The 17,636-nt window shown below is 36.7% G+C and overlaps 1 protein-coding gene across 1 annotated transcript; it reads right to left on the bottom strand.

Annotated features, from left to right (window-relative positions):
- Positions 1-12,148: 12,148 nt before the first annotated feature.
- LOC308265774 (olfactory receptor 4C12-like) lies at positions 12,149-13,060 on the bottom strand (the record flags this gene model as incomplete). The annotated part of the gene is made up of 1 exon (XM_080699682.1): positions 12,149-13,060. One exon carries the CDS (start codon positions 13,058-13,060, stop codon positions 12,149-12,151), a length of 912 nt encoding a protein of 303 aa, XP_080555808.1.
- Between the last annotated feature and the right edge of the window lie 4,576 nt (positions 13,061-17,636).

The raw sequence follows: 17,636 nt of genomic DNA, 5'->3' as shown, positions 1-17,636 counted from the left end.
AACCTTATTTTATTTTTTTATTTTCATTGGTGCATTGTATTTATACATCATAAACTTCTGTAGACATACATGCACACATCACCCAGTTAGCCCCTACCCAATCTCCACCCCTTCCCTTCCCATCCCTCCTTCCCATACTTGGCTTAGTTTATTTTGATTACTTCTGCAAAGAACAAAGACCCTATGTTCAATGTCACATTCTGAAATATGGAGGTTAGGACCACAACATATTCATTTTATCATGTAACATACATGTTACCATTAACCCTCAAAGTCTCAGATATCCTGCCAAGTGGCTGAAGTTTCTGTTTACTGTCTTAACTTGTACATTTCTTCTTTGTCTAACATACAAATGCTTAATGCACTGTGAAATTGTCTGTCTTCATGACTATCTTTCCCATAATTTTCAAACTAGTATCTGCAACTATTTAATTGCGAAATTATTTAATTCTCAAAAATAAAATTTTAATCTTTCACAGTAAGTTTATTTCTTTCTAGGTTTTCTCTACATAATTACCTAATGCTTCCTCCCACATTTTTGTTTGGGATAAATCCTGACAATGTTTTACCCCATTATTCCTTTCATGATACTTAATCATACAGTAAGTCCTATTCACTCTCCCTTATAAAATATTTTTACCACACCCTGTTACATCCCTGGCACTGCAGTGGCCTCCTGCCAAGTCTGCCTACTTTCACTGAAGCCTGCAACAAACTGTTTTCATTAAGTAGCCCAAATGATCCTTTTAAATCTTATTCAGATTTAAAACTCCTATAGGAGATATTTATTTCATACACAATAAAATCTATTCTTTCTACCCTGGCCTGTAAGACTCTAAATGACTGGCATCTAAGCGACCTGACCAAATTAATCTCTTTAAATGTTATATGTTCATATTTTCTATTCATCAGTTTCCCAAATGCTTTTCTCTCTTTTGAGTTTCTTATATTCTTTGGTCAATGATAATTTAAGAGACAAGAAGAAGATATCATGACCTCTAAAATAATGGTAAATACTGTACAAGAGCATATTATACATTAAATATTTTATTTACTTATTCAAACAGTATGTGTTTGTAGAGCACCTACCTTTTGTTACATCAAATAAAGTGAACATCCAGGCATCACAGAGTGTCCATAAGTCCTTTCGGCTCAAGGTCTACACCATAATGTCATCAGAGGACAGAAATCTTGGTGCTGATCAATAATCACCTTTTCATCATAATCTTCTACTTTTCCAAGTGGAAGCATAACTCTTGAAGTTATAGCAAGGTTGATAACTTCATTTTTTTAATTTCTAAAACATATTCATGGCAAATATCCTAGAACCAGACCAGCCACATTCTGTCCGCAGAAATTGTTTCAACATTTTAATTCTTATAAACTCAAGTACAATTTTCTAACTGATGAAAAACTCATACAATTTCAAAGCCCAGTTTCCACTACTAACTGTTCTTAGCTTTAGAAGCTTATTTATAGTTTGAAGGATATTTTTTCTGCCTCACTCATAAATAGCTAGAAATCCCTCTTCCATCTGTAGGCACACAGTAAACAAAAAACTGTATTGGCCCAAGAGAATATGTACAAAATCACACAGCTATGTCTGTCCATTTCCTCTGGAGTTTTACAAATATTTCAGAAAATTATAAATTGCATTGTAGATCAATCTCAAAGATATTTCATAGCACAAGCAGAAAAAAGAAAATTTTCTATATTGGAATAATTTATAAAAATGCAAAAACATCACCCATTGCCCTAGTGAAATAACAATCAGCCTTTCACGGGGAAAGTTTCCTCTCTATTATTTTCCAGTAACTTTAATAAAAAATAACCACCATTCAGCTATTTAGCCCATCTTATTTCATGTGTTCATATGAGATTTGGAGTGAGCGTTCTTATGCCATTTTTAGATCACACTTTATGCCTAATGAAGAATCTTCTAAAATAACATATCAGTTACTTAGATGATAGTTTCTTCTACCTTTCAATGATCTTCAAAGATCACTAAAAATTTTATACTATGAAACCACATTAATGATGGATTCTCTCAACTGGAACATGTCCAAGATTGATTCTTGTTTAATTGCTTTCACTGGGATTTTCCCAAGCTTTTTGAAAGAACATTAACACTTAAATATACCATTAGATCAATCACATAACTAGTGTTGGGAAGGTGTAACAAGAAAAAAGTAAGCTGGGCATGGTGGCATACGCTTGTAATCTCAGCATTCAGGAGGCTGAGACCGGAGGATCGCGGTTCGTGGACAGCCTCAGCTACTTAGTGAGGCCCTGTGCAACTCAGTAAGACCTGGTTTCAAAATAAAGAATAAAAAATAGGACAGGGGCTGTAGCTTGGAGGTCGAATGCCCCTTGGTTCCATCCCCAGACCCGCAAAAAAAAAAGAGAAGAAAAAAGTAATTTCAATAACATTATGAGACAATTGTCAATCAAAAAGGAACTACCAGCTTAGTTTGTCCCAAAGAAGAAGAACTTATCATGAATAGTATTTCACTGTGTATATATGCATAGTGAACAAGGGAGAGAGCAAGACTGGAAAAAGTCAGAGATTATTATTTGTGGGGGTGGGGGACAATTGCTAAGTGTCTGATATAACATGGAATGTCAATTATAATTTGGTGTAGGTTGCTTTTGAGAAATACCTTTCCTCTTTCCAACCAGCATGGCTCACCTTTCCTAAATCAATGATTTTATATCAAAAATACATAGAAATTAAAATGGATGGAAGATTTGAGGGAGAAAGAGAAAACCTCCTCAATGGACATGGTATACATACACACACTTATCAAAGCCAATCACTATGCTGAGCATGAGAAGGAGGAGAGGAGGGAATAGAACTGGGGGAGGGCTTAAGTATGGTGTGCATGTATGTATCTACCACCCTGTCCTTCATCAAGATGTATAAATACTGGAGAACATTATGCTAAGTGAGATTAGTCAGTCACAAAAAGTAAAAAGTCAGATGTTCTCCCTAATATGCAGAAGCTATGGAGAAAATGAGACATAGGAGGAACTCTAGACAAATGAGGAGAAGCCATAGATAAATAAGGCAATCTAACTGAGGAGTATGAGAGGGGGAAGAAGTAAATTCCCTAATGTATATAATGTACAGTCTCAAACACATCAAAATCAATCACTAAGCTGAAAGTGAGAAGGAGGGAGGGGGAAGAGATGGGGTGGGAATTCTGAAAGGGCTAAATGAGTGATGTGTGTATTTATACCTCTACCATCCTGTACCTCATTAAGATGTATCATTAAAAACGCATCAATAAAAATAAATAATAATTAAATTTAAAAAATAAGGATGGTGAAATTACCCTGGATTTCAGTTGTACCTGAGGTAATCATAAGAATCCTTGTAAGAGGCTGGTAGGAAGATCAGTGTCAGTAGCAAATGTGGAAGCAGAAGCAGAAAAAGAAAAACATGTATGATTACAATGCACCACACCAACAAAATAATAAATAAGTTATAAGAAGACTATGCAGAGGCAGAGTAGAGATCAATACTGTTAACACCAAAGAGTTCACCAAAAAGAACAACTGCCCGGAAGTGCAGGCAGAGTCTTCTGGGACAATCTGGTTCTTGAATACCTATGTTTTATTTTGTTTCACCTTGGTTGTAATTACAGCAGAACTAATTATAAAAAGAATGAGGTTCGTTGATAAAGAGTCAGAAGGTAATAACAATACTCATACAAGTCAGATAAAATTCATCTCTTCATGTACAGAAACTCCTCTCCAGAGGAACACTCATGACCTTCAGCTCATGGTCTCATTCCTGGACATACTTAGATAAACACAGTAAATTCTTGCTCCTGAATCTGCCTTCAGGTTTAGAGTGGCCCCTCTGACTTCTGAGCTGCTCTGTCACATCATTTGTTTCACTTCTATAAAGTCTGCTCATGCTCAGTTATTCATGTTTTTGAATGTTATTTTATATGTTTTTATACTTTTATTGGTGCAGTATAATCTCACATCACAATCTAGTTCATAATGATGGTGACATACACATTGACAGCAGTTGATGAATTTTCCCCTGGCTCTCTCCCCACTCTTCCCCCATTCTCCATGGCATTGGTATTGTCACATATGAACATATGTCAGTGGAGGTGTTCCCTTCATTAATTCTCCATCTCCTCTTCCTCGCCCTCTCCAGGACACCTCTCAACTCCACTGGAGATTCTCCTTCATTATCTACTGTCCCTAGTATCCCATTACTCCCTGGTTTCCACATATGAGAGAAAACCTATGACCTTTCATTTTCTATAACTGGCTAATCTCACTTAACAAAATATTCTCAGAATCCATCTTTTTTTCTGCAAATGTCAATAATTTCATCAAGAAGTCAAACAACAGTTTATGTTGGCAAGGATGTAGAGAAATTGGAACTCTTCTATACTGATGGTGGGATTACAAGCTAATGCAGCCCTTGTGGAGATGAGTGTGGAGATTCTTAAGAAATTTGGGAATAGATCCCTCCTATGATCCAGCTATACCACTCCTGGGTATATTTCCAAAGGAACTGAAATCAGAATATTATGGTAACACATGCATATCCATGTTTATAGCAGGACAATTCATAATAGCCAAATTATGGAACCAACCCAGGCATCGATAAACAGATAAATGAATTACAAAATAATGGAATATACACAATGGAATCATATTCAGCAATAAAAAATAACAAAAGTATGTTACTTATTTAACCTATCTCTCTCAGCCAAAAAGTGTGTCTTTATTCACATATGTGTCATCATTGATATATATCACAGTGTTTAAGAGTGTCAATCCTGAAGCAGAATTAAATTAATTCAAATCTTGCCTCAGGTATTGATTACTTCTGTTACCTATAGGAACTTATTTAAATTTTTCAAGCTTTAGTTTCTTATTTTGAAAATAGAAAAAAATAGTATCTTTTTCATAAGTATCTTGTGGGGATTAAATAATACATTGACTTTGTAGCATGAGCCACAGAGCAGTAAATAGTAAGTTTTACTATAATTATCAAGTACAGTACTAGAGTTTTCTAGAGTTTTCATGTTTTTCATAAAATTTTCATTTACTTCTTTTTTAATATTTCTTTGGTACCTTGGAATTATATATCATAGTGAAGATCAGAGTGATAGGAAAATACAGGTACACAGCAGTTGGTGTGTTTTTTAACTTATTTTTAACTGATGCATAAAAGCACTAAAAATTTTACATATTAATGGAGTACCTGTAAGGTTCCAATACATGTGCAATGTTTAGATCAAGTTAACTATATCTTTATATTTATCTCTCTTGTTGGTGAAAACATTTTAAATCTTTTCTTCCAGATTTTTATAATATACAATACAGGGCATTCCTATAATCCCAGTACTTGGGAGATTGAGACTGGAGGATTGCAGATTCTCAGCCTGCCTCAACAATTTAGCAAGTTCCTCCACAATTTAGTGAGACATTGCTTTTGTTGTTGTTGTTGTTTTTATTGTTGTTGTTGCTGCTGCTGCTGCAGCTGTTATTGAGATACTGTTTTAAAATAAAAAAATAAGTTTGGAGGTATAAAGCTCTGGTTTTATTCCCCAGTATCACACACACAAATGTACAGTATGTGATTTTTATGTTCAGTCAGTCTACTACACAAGAGTACACTAGAACTTCTTACTTCTATACAACTCTAACTCCTACTGATCAACACTTCTCTTTTCTTACTTCATCCCCTCTATCACAGGCCTCTGGTACTCACCTTTCCTTCTACTCTCAACGTGTGTAGGATCAACTGTTAGCTGTTAGTGAGGATGTGGAGCAGAAGAAACCCTTGCACACTGCTGGTGGGAATGTAAGTTAATGCAACCATTATGGAAAACAGTATGGCGTCACCTCAATCCCCCCCCCAAAAAAAAGAAAAACAGAACTACCATATGGCCCAGCATTCCCAGTACAGAGTACATATCCAGAGGAAATGAGATTGGTATGTTGAAGAGACATCTGAACTCCCATATTCATTGAAAGGAAAAAACTTAAGTATCCATCAGTTGAAAAATAGATAAAATATAGTGCATATGTGCACTAGAATGTTATATACCAATAAAAATGAATGAAATTCTGTCCTTTGCAATAATGTGGATGAAACTAGAGATCATTGTTAGATGAAATAAACCAGGCACAGAAAGGCAAGTACCATGTGATCTCACTCATATTTAGAATCTGATACATTTGATTTTCATTAAATTTTAAGGTATTTCTTAACCTGATTTTAATTTTAGAAACTTTGTATTTTTAAAGTGAGTTGTTCAGAGTTCATTTTGTCCATCTTTTATTAATTTGGAAGAGGAGGGTTATTCTGAGAATTCAGGAATTTCTTCATAAACTCTTGATATAATATATATATATATATATAAATCATAGTTATTTCAATCAGACAAAAATGAAAATGGATGAAGAAAAGAGGGGTGACATTTATGTCATGACATTTATTGTCTACCAATGAGTAGCAAGCACTGTCCTATATTATTTGCATACAATGTCTCACGCATGGCCTAATAAAAATAACTCTAAACTAGATGTGGTGGCATATGCCTGTAATCCCAGTACTTGGGAGACTGAGACAGGAGCCTCCCAGGTTCAAAGACTCCTTCAGCAATTCATTAAGACCCTTAGCAGCTTAGCAAGACCTTTTTTCAATTTTTTTTAATTTTAGCTCAGAGGTAGAATGCCCCTGGATTCCATCCCTAGTACAAAATAACATCAACAATAATATCAAGAATAATAACAACACAACAATATCATATATGTGTCCTTGGTCACTGTGGCAAGTGGCCACACCTCCGGCTGGCCCCCCACTTCTGTCTTCCCCCACTTGTACTTTTAGAGTTTTTTCTACTGTACTTAGGACCAACTGTGAGTAGGTAGAGGACACCCTTGCCAGCCACAGGCAGGGCAAAGTGGCGTGGGCTCTGTCATTCTTTCAGGCAAGTCGTTCTTTAAAGGAATACACAAGCTGGGTGTGGTGGCGCACACCTGTCATTGCAGCACTTGGGAGGCTGAGACAGGAGCATCACAGTCTGAGGTTGCCAAGTTAGCAAGACCCTGTTTGCAAATTTTAAAAAGGGCTGGCTGTGGATCTTGGAGGTAGAGCACCTCTGGGTGCAATCCCCAGTACCACAAAAAAATCAAAAAAGTCAATTTGATCTTGAGACCAGGACAACATGTGGGCAGCAGGGTGCCCTGGTTCTCAGGCCCTGCAGGGTGTGGAGGGCACACTGTCCTGTGGAAGCTGTGGACTCCTCAGACCTGGCTTGCAGGGCAGCTGCTCATTCCCCACAGCCCAGGGCTCAGCACACCACCTGTGGCCTTGTCGAGACCCAGTCTTGAGCACAAGAGGCCACCTGCTGGCCCCCACTAGGTGGATGGCAGCAACTGGGCAGATGGGCTGGAGGCCTGACTCCAGTTCAGAGGACTCACTGTGGGCACCAAAAAGGTGTAAGATCGGTGAATGAGTTGACAATAAAGCCAACTTTTTACCAAAAAAAGTTACTTTTTGTTGTACATCCTGAGAGATTATGAAATACAATGTTATATAAACTACTAGAATACAGTTTAATCCCAGCTCTACTGATCCCACAGTCCAGATGATCCAAAAATCTATAGGAATTTCAGGTGTTAAATAATGGACCTCTCGCAGTCAGTAATTTCCTTGCCTAAAGTTAAAGGGAAAAGATTTATGTCATAGTATTGGTCATAGTAGAAGATAATGTTTACCTGAGGGAGCAGGGAGCAAAGGTCCTGATGCAGACATAATGAGCATCCTAGTAGTTCTAAGAATAATATAAGGCAAAATTTTCCCCAACTAGAAATTAGGGAAACATTAATTGATATATTTTTGCCTTTAAAAAACACTTTTATAGCCAGGTGTGGTGGCGCACACTTGTAATCCCCGCACTTGGGAGGTGGAGACAGGAGGATCGCGCTGGTTTGAAGCCAGCCTCACTGGCTTAAGAGACCCTGTTTCCAAATAAAAAAAAAATATAAAATAGGTCTGGGAGTGTAGCCCGGAGGTAGAAGGGCTTCCAGGAACCCCAGTACCACCAAAATTAAATTAAATTAAATTAAAAATTTTAAAAACTTTTATATTAGTTACTACATGTCTGATATTGTTAACAAGCGCTTAATAACTCATTTAAATAACACCACAAATGTATTAGAAAGAAACTATCATTCCAATTTCTACAGATGAAGAAAACGTGGTATGATCAAAGTTAAATAATTTGCCCAGGTAAGCATTTGTATGTTTCCTCTCATATTTGGAAACTTAAGAGAAATTGGGTAACAAAAGAGACCTCAGATAAAAGTAGAGACTCTGATAGGATGATGGAGATGATTTAGGGGAAGGAGGAAGAGGACAATGCCAAGACATCCTGCTGCCTCGGCATCTATGTGTTGAGACCCCACTCCACATAGTTAATCGGCAACAAGCCCCGAGAAGGAGGTGTCGTCTCTGGCCAAAGTACCCCCCACTTTTAGATACCCTTCATGACTATTATTCCTTTTAACTTTCTACACAAATTGCTCCAGTGATGTGAGATCAGGACTATGAAATTGAGTCCATGAAAATAAACTCTCTAATAATTTGTCTAAACGTCCTTGGCTTTGCTCAATAGTAATGAAAAAACTGGCCAGAATTCAGGTACTGTGATAAGCACCCCAGCTGCAGCAATCACAAATGGCCTCCGACCTTCATCACTATCCATTAACTCCGACAAAGTAGCTCAGTTCAAAGTAACTGTTTACCCTTGAAATCCTGCCTAGAGACAGAGAAAAACCTTGTGTGTGTGACCTTAAAGCAATTTAGTTGATAAACAACTTAGCTGCCCAAATACAATAGACCCAAAGAAAAAGACTGTTGACTGACCGCATAGTTAGAAATGAATATGACAAAATAAAGGACAGACGTTCTAAAAATATATGTATGAAGGAAAGAAAATACCGTAAGAGTAAGAAAAGCATTTTTGCATGAAGAAGAGCTTATCATAAGAAAGTCCCACCTGGGAAAGGAAAGAATTAGAAAGTTAGAAGCAGGCTGCAGAGAGTTTGTGACAGAGAAATGGATTATTAAAGATGAGTAGGCTTTTAATAGGCTTGTTGTCTAAAGAAGAGTGCTCAGCAGTTAAGGAAATACATCTGACAATTAGAACTAAGAACCTTGTGGTGTTGTTTGTGGTATTTTGTCTGCCAAACTGTGTTGTGAGTATGCTTAAACTTTCAGATTTAGAAGATAAGATGCCAACACCTGAAGAAACTCCATCACATCCACCTGAATCACCACATTTCCCCACACTTGCTATATGAACTGAGCCCAAAAAGATGGAAAAGTTCCAGGAAAAGTTAAAGAAGATTCCCCGAGAAGATCCCAAGCCTTGACTATTCTGGGAGGCTGCCACCTGGAACTGCTTATCTGCAAGACCTTGGAGAGGAACAGGAGTTAATTCTTCGAGGGCCAACAGCCAGCTGAAAGACACCCACCCCCCTTGTTCTCTTAACTCTACTGGTGAAGGGTATAAATTTCTTGGGGTTTTTGTAATAAAGTGTCATTGGCTCAAGAAGCCTTTGTCCATGTCAGGTTCTTTCCAAAAGCGTCGTCATTTAGGGACCTAAGGAGAATTTAGTCCCTAAAGGGAAAGAATCGCTGCAGATAAGATTCTGCAGTACTTCACCTGCCTTTTGCCCCATCTTTCTGAGGATTTGACCGGGAGCGGACAATTAACGACCCGACTGAGCTTAGTCCGTGACAGGACAACAGTTCAAATAATGCTATATACAAGATTATCAATTCCCATCTCAGTGAAATGTACAGGGATGGGGAGTGGGATGGGACCTCCAAGGAAACACACCAAGTGTTGCATGCATTTATGTTCATCATGAGGTACAATTATGATTCCAAATAAAAATATATTAAAAACTAATAATTTTCCCAGGTCACATCCAAACTCAGGAAATCTGATTCCAGAGACTGCTATTATCCTTGTACCATACAAATACTCTGAACAAATACTTCCTTCCTTTTATGTCTATTCATATTCTGGTTGCCTGCTGTGTTGACCCAGACTCATAGTAAAGTCACCCTTTGATCCTCAGAAGTAGATTTTCAGAAGAAAAATCAATCCATAAATGTCTCATCCTCAAGACCAGAGGCATGGGGTCAAAGGAGATCATAAAACTCCAAGGGGACAGTACATAAATAGCCGAGCCTTCAAGAAGCATTCCAGACCCTAAAATTACTACAATATTGGTCAGTTAAGAGTATTTCTCAGCCGGGCGTGGTGGCGCACGCTTGTAATCCCCGCGCTTGGGAGGCAGAGACAGGAGGATCATGCAGGTTCGAAGCCAGCCATGCGCGCTGGCTTAGGAGACCCTGTTTCCAAATAAAAATGTAAAAATAGGTCTGGGAGTGTAGCCCGGAGGTAGAAGGGCTTCCAGGAACCCGAGTATTTCTCATCACAGCAGGGACAGAGAAATTATATATCATCCCTTCTAAAGTTAAAAAACCATTCAATAATACTGCATCAATGTGTGAATGTATTATTGCCAATTTCACTGACTCATATGAGGATCCAGGAGTGAGGAGCAGCATGGGATGTGGAGGAAAATATGTAAAGAACTGTGTACAAGCATGTTTTTAACACATGGAACCTCACTATGAGGTATAATTGCAATGCACCAACAAACTATCAAAAAAAACTAAACAGGTTCAGCTGGGTATATTTTATAATAAATGTTATGTGCAGTCAAAAAGGACTAAAGGAGTGATATGTGCATGCATGCCTCTACCATCTTGGACTCCATTTAGATGTAAGACTACAATGCAAAAACAAATTTGTTTTAAAGATGAAAAATAGGTTAATGAGATTCTATTATAGTTACTCAGTCCCCAGTAATAAGAATATTCATAGCAGCTAAGACCTATTGGGCATTCATCACTAGTAAAAGCTTTACAAGGATTATCTATTTGATCTTAAATATACCTGTCATTGCTCTTTTAACTCAATTTAAAGACATATGACTTGCCAACGTTCATAGCCACGGCAAGTAAAATTTGGATCTATCATACTTTGAATATATGTTTTAACCATGACAATACATTAAACCCTATCATCCATGCCATCAAAATATGCATTCAAAAATAAAACATAAAATCATATCACAAAACAAAAATCTGAACACAAGGACCCCAGCATGAAGGACTAGTTCAGAGTATAATGAGTTTGGGTTCAAATAAGACAGCAATAAGACATGGTAAATGTTCCCTTTGAAGAAAAAGACAAAAAAAAGAGAGTAAGACCAGATGTGACAAACAAATCGAAAGAACAGAAAGAGCAGATGGAGAATAAGCATTCATAGAATTTCTATTTTCATGGAATACTTCGTTTTTATTGTGAATTTGCAAAGGTAGTAAACATACAATGCATGACTTATGAAGAATTGAGAACTCATAATTCTCATATTTTCTGTTATGAAAGATATTTCCCAGGAAATGAGATCCATTAACAGGCTGAGGATGCAAGCATAATTTACATTCTATTGCTCAAAGTATATGCATAGATCACCTGTTTAGGGACATCTGGATAATATATTTAAAATATAGATGTGCCTTACAGAGTTCTACTACCTTAGGTTTCTAGAGAATGTGCAGTTCGACAAGAACCTTAACTGCTACTGATGATACACCAAAGTTTGATAATGAAATGCACAATAAATAAATCTGAATGAGATTTTTATAATAAGAAAAAACTTTAACCTTTATTCAAGAGGCTTAAATACAAATGAAATGCTTTGACACATACTGTTCACTTAATTCAGAATCCCAGCTATTATATAATTCTCTATTCAATATTTGAAGGATAAAGTAATTTTATGTCTTGTGATTATTTCTCCATTAAAATTAGCTTTTGAGTCCGGGCGTGGTGGCGCACGCTTGTAATCCTCGCACTTGGGAGGCGGAGACAGGAGGATCGTGCAGGTTTGAAGCCAGCCACGCTGGCTTCAGAGACCCTGTTTCCAAAATTATAAAAGTATAAAATAGGTCTGGGAGTGTAGCCCGGGGGTAGAAGGGCTTCCAGGAACCCCAGTACCACCAAAATTTAAAAAAAAATTAGCTTTTGACCCAGAGTTTCTTCATAGCATTTTTCACCTCTGTATTTCTGAGAGTATAAATTAGAGGGTTTAACATAGGAGTTATCATGGTATAAAACACAGCCACGGCTTTGTCAATGGAAAAAGTGGTTACTGGGCGCATATATACAAATATGCAGGGCACAAAAAATAGGACAACCACAGTGATGTGGGAGATGCAGGTAGAGAGGGCTTTGCGCCTGCCTTCTAAGCTGTGAGACTTCAGAGTATATAGGATGACCATGTAAGAGACCATCAAGAGGAGGAAGTTTAGCAGACAGATGAACCCACTGTTGGCAGCAACAAAGAGACCAAGGGTATGAGTATCCATGCAGACAAGTTTCAGCAAAGGGTTCAAGTCACACATGAAGTGATCTATGACATTGGGGCCACAAAAGGGCAGCCAGACTGTGAAGAGGATCTGAATGGCTGCATGGACAAAGCCTCCAGCCCAGGCCACTCCCACAAGAAGGCTACACACCTGGTGGTTCATGATGACCGCATAGTGCAGGGGTTTACAAATGGCCACATAACGATCGTAGGCCATCACTGTGAGAAGGATAATCTCAGCAGCACCAAAAAGATGTTCGGCAAACACCTGAGTCATGCATCCCCTAAAAGAGATAGTTTTGTTCACAGAAAGTGAGTCAACTAGCATTTTAGGAGTCATGGTTGAAGAACAGCAGCCATCTATCAGGGACAGGTAAGACAGAAAGAAATACATAGGGGATTCCAGGGTCCTGTTGCTATTGATGGTAATCATGATGAGCAGATTTCCTGCCAAGGTGACCAGGTAAACAATTAAAAACACAACAAATGAAAATTTCTGAAGCTCTATATTTTGTGTCAAACCCAAAAGGATGAATTCAGTCACATTATTCATCTTCATCATCAATTCAGTGCATGTGACAGGTGACTATCCTGAAACAAAAAGTAAAAAATCATACTCAGTCTCAGTAATGATACTTTCACTTAGTGACTTAATATGTGCATGGCTGCCTTATTTTTTCTAGTTTAGTAGAAGCAAAAGCAACTACAAAACATGTTAGCTGTTTCTTTATATTCTATACACGACAACGTAGATGTACTGATTTTGTTCTGATGCATGCATTTTACCTGAGATTGAGTGAGCATACCAAAAAAATAACATCAAAATTTTTCTACTAATTTTAAGTCATATGAAAATACTCAATGACACACAGATTCTTTTGTGAACCATTCTTCTTCCTACTTAGCCTGTCTGAAAACGTGTTGGTTTCATCAGTACTTAAAATGGTGCTGCTATGTCCTTTCAACCTCAGAGGTTGTGGTAAATGTCCATTACACCACTTGCCACATGGTCTCATGTTTATCTCTCTGTGCTCAACATTATATGCCCTTGAAATAAAAAATCCTCTTTTACTACAATTATATTCATTTATTTTTGTAGCCCTGCTGCTGGCCAAAATGTAAACACTTGTAAAGAATTTGATGAGAAAAGGAGAAAAAAAGAGAAAGTGGAGAGAAAAAAGAAAAAAGGGAAATTAGAAATGCATTAAATAGCATAGAAAAAGAAATAGGCTTAAAATTAAAATACATAGTTGAAAGTCTTGAATATTACCAGTTATAACTAAATAACAATAATCCATTTTATGTCTCTGAGCTTCACTTTTTAATCTGTTGATCTAGTGATAAATATACTTGTATTTAAGATTGTTATGAACATTGAAATCATTTTCAATTTACTACTATAGTTGCCATGTGATTTTCCCATTTTCCTGGAAGTATCTCTAAAGAAAACTTTAAACATTGTCTCTGACCATCTTCAGAAAACCTTAAAGAATCTGAAAACATGAGCTCACCAAGTGAAGGCAAAAAGACAAAAACAAATGCCAAAAAATTAAGGTCATCAGATTCAGAAAAGAAATAAAAGCACTTGGGGCATAAAAATATAACTGTCATTTCTTTTGCTTTTGCATTTTGTGGAAGTTATTGCTCATTTGCTTATTTATTCAGTCGCTAAAGCCACTTGGAAAACATAGATGTATTCCTCCAAACTTGACTCTTATGGCTGAATGTGTAGATTTCCAGAAAACACTGAACATACATCACTATTCAAATAAATGCTTGATAAATGTGTTTTCCTTTCTATTGTGCTACCCAATATTATAAGTAATAAATCATTTAAAGAGAGAGTCTATGGGAAGAAAAAGAGGACAGAAAAAAGTGAAGAGAGTGAGGAAGATAGAAGAGGAGAGGAAGAAGAAAAAGAAAGTGGAATAAATAAAGGAAGAAATGAAAAGAGAAGAGAAAGATCGGAATAGGAAGGAAATTTTACCTTTAAGCAGGTGTGCTAAAATATTTTTTAAATATTTCACTTGAAATACAAAGTTTTCATCAAACTAGATTTCTATTTGTGGCCTTTAGGATGAACACTAAAGAAAAATACTTGTGAATAAATGTCATAGATCAGTCTTCTATGAAAACTAGTAAGGATAAATCCTTCATTTCTTTTTTTTTAAGAGTGTGGGGATGGAACCCAGAGGCATTCTACCTCCGAGCTACACCCCCAGCCCTATTTTTTATTCTTTATTTTGAAACAGGGTCTCACTGAGTTGCAGAGGGCCTCACTAAGTAGCTGAAGCTGTCCTTGAACCGCGATCCTCCTGTCTCAGGTTCCCAAATGCTGGGATGACAAGCATGCATCACCACACCTGGCTAAAGGCTTCATTTTTGCACAGCTCAATGTTGAGGATTATAGACTACCAAATTGTCATCCATTGATTCTGTACAGACCCAACTATACTTAAAATAGACTCTATTAGAATTTGCTTCAGTGCCAAGTATGCGCAAACAAAAAAAAAAATGATGGTGTTAACTTACTGTACAAAAAACGAATGTTTCCAGAAAAGCCTGAAGTAAAATAATAAAGAAAATTATGTGCGGGGTATAAGGAACACTTAAACACTCTTGGTATTACACTGTCTGTATGAAAGTTCCTCAATAGACTAGGAATGAAGACACCTCATAACCAGCTATACCACTTCTCGATATTTATCCAAAAGAATTAGTCATCATACTAGAGTGATACATGCATGTCCATGTTTATAGCAGCAAAATTCATAACAGCCAAGTTATATAACCAACCTAGAAAGGTGTCCATAAAGATATAAATAGATATATGTATGTGTACATATATTTATACATATATATATATGATTTTTTAGCCTAGCCATAAAGAAGAATGAAATTATGTCATTTGCAGGAAAATGAATGAGACTAGAGAAAATCATGATAATGAAATGAGCCAGACTCAGAAATTCATAGGTCTTGTGTTTAACGGGTAAAAGGAACCTCATAAAAATAGAAGGGGGATGAGTAAAGCAGAGAAAGGGAGTCAGGGTGATGGAGGAGCAGAAGAATAAAATTATTCTTTTATTTTGGGGGGAATAAAATTGACTAAATTATGTTCTGTGCAGATATGACTATATCACAATGAATTACATATTATGTATAATTATAATGTGCCAATAAATATTTCTGAAAGAAAACTGTACTTCTACTTACTAATGCTTACCCCATCTTGTATGCCTTGTGACTTCTTACTGTCGACTGGTCTTGTTCAGATAATAAACTATTCCCAAAATGCATACATTAACATTAGGCTTAAATAAAATTTGGATTTTGAAGAGAATGGGGTGATTTCACCAGATCCAGCACATTCCCTTGTCTATGAGCCTTGCAGTTTTTTAATGAAACTTAGTTTTGATAAAGAATTTGGTCTGACAGTCTTGATGTGGGTCCTAAGAAATAGGTAGTCTTTTTGCAGCCAAAAAGAGCAAATCCAGTTGCCAAATAATCAGCCACTGATAAAAGTTGCCTGGATAAGAAATCTCCGGAAACAAGTTCTTACAAGTGCCCAGTACAGAATTAAATATTTTGGTCCATAGGACTTGGGCTTTCTTCTCCTTAAATATTTCTCTCTAGGCTTTATCTGGTAGAAGTACTGTCTTTGAAATTAGCTCTTCCCAGAAATCCTCACTCCCTGACTTTTCAACTCATTGAATTCTCACAAATTAGATAACTGAGTTATATTCAGTGCAGTGGGTAACTCCCCTTACGCTATTTCCTCTGGGGAAGAGCAACTTTTAGAAGCCTTTGCTAAAATGTCAACCACTTAGCCCATCCTTCTCTCCCCCTACTGTCCCTCTGCTAGTGAATGACATCTTTGATGAAAGAATTTATCTACAGGATTGGGATTATCATCAGGCTGCACTCAGAATCTGAATAAATTGTCTATTCTTTTTATAACAAATGTTTTATAAACATTTAAAATATACCAGGCACAGTATGGTTCCACAGAAACAATGACAGTGACTAGCTATTCAATGCAATACACAATAGGTATTATAATTTCAATATCACAGATAAGGAGGCTAAGACACTATGAGTTTATTTAAGTTACCCAGTATCAAAATCAAAGGTGGCAGAACTAATTTTATCCAAAAAGACTTTTTCCAAAATATTTGTCACCAAAGCTCAGATAGTGTCTCTACCCTTATGTTTCAAAAATTCAACTAAAAATAATAGTCATGCACAGTAGCACATGACTATACTCCCAGTATTTTTGAAGCCAACATGGGGAATTTAGCTACAAGGGTAAACCTGTTTCTCACTGCCCCTAAAATAATAATAAAAATGTTAGCTATGCAAGATAATAGATATGTTAAGAAACATGCTTGGGGTGATTATTTTATAGTGCATATGTGGGTAAAAACATCAAAGAATAAGTCTTAAACACAATTTTTATTCATAAAATGTATCTCAATAAAGCAGAGATGGTGATGAAGAAAATCAGCTTGCAGGTAATAAATTTTTTTTAATAGTTGAAGCACACTGACCCAGACTCTAGCCAAGTCTAATTCATCATGCAGTTCCATTGATGAAGTACTGAGGAAACTCACAAGACTATGAAATACAGCCTACCCCAATCTTCTCTCTTTCGGCTTTCTAGCTGAGCTGAGCATGCTCTTATAACTTTCCCCTTAATGCCCTCTGAGATAAACTCAGGCATCTAGAAACTGATGGGTGGAGGAGGATCATAGCTTAGGAACAACATTACATCTCTTCAAAGGGGACCACAATACAAGAGAGAAAAATTTGGTGTAGAACAATACTATTCATATAAATTCTATTTAACCACCTTTCATTAAAAAAATTTGAAAGGTTTTTATTAATTCTTAGGTTTTTTATTTTTTATTTTTTATTTATTTATTTTTTATTGGTGCACTGTATTCATACATCATAATGGGATACAAACTTTTGTAGAAATATATGCACACATCACCCAGTCAGCCCCCACCCAATCCCCACCCCATTTTCTCCCCATCCCTCCCTGCCATGCTTGGCTTAGTGGTTGACATCTAGTATTATAGCAATTTATCCAAAATTAAAAATGATAATCTCACATAACAGTTTCATTTGTCTGA

Source organism: Muscardinus avellanarius (genome assembly GCF_963383645.1).
Source record: "Muscardinus avellanarius genome assembly, chromosome: 1".
NCBI lineage: Eukaryota > Metazoa > Chordata > Mammalia > Rodentia > Gliridae > Muscardinus > Muscardinus avellanarius.
This window is presented reverse-complemented; position numbering and strand designations above follow the sequence as displayed.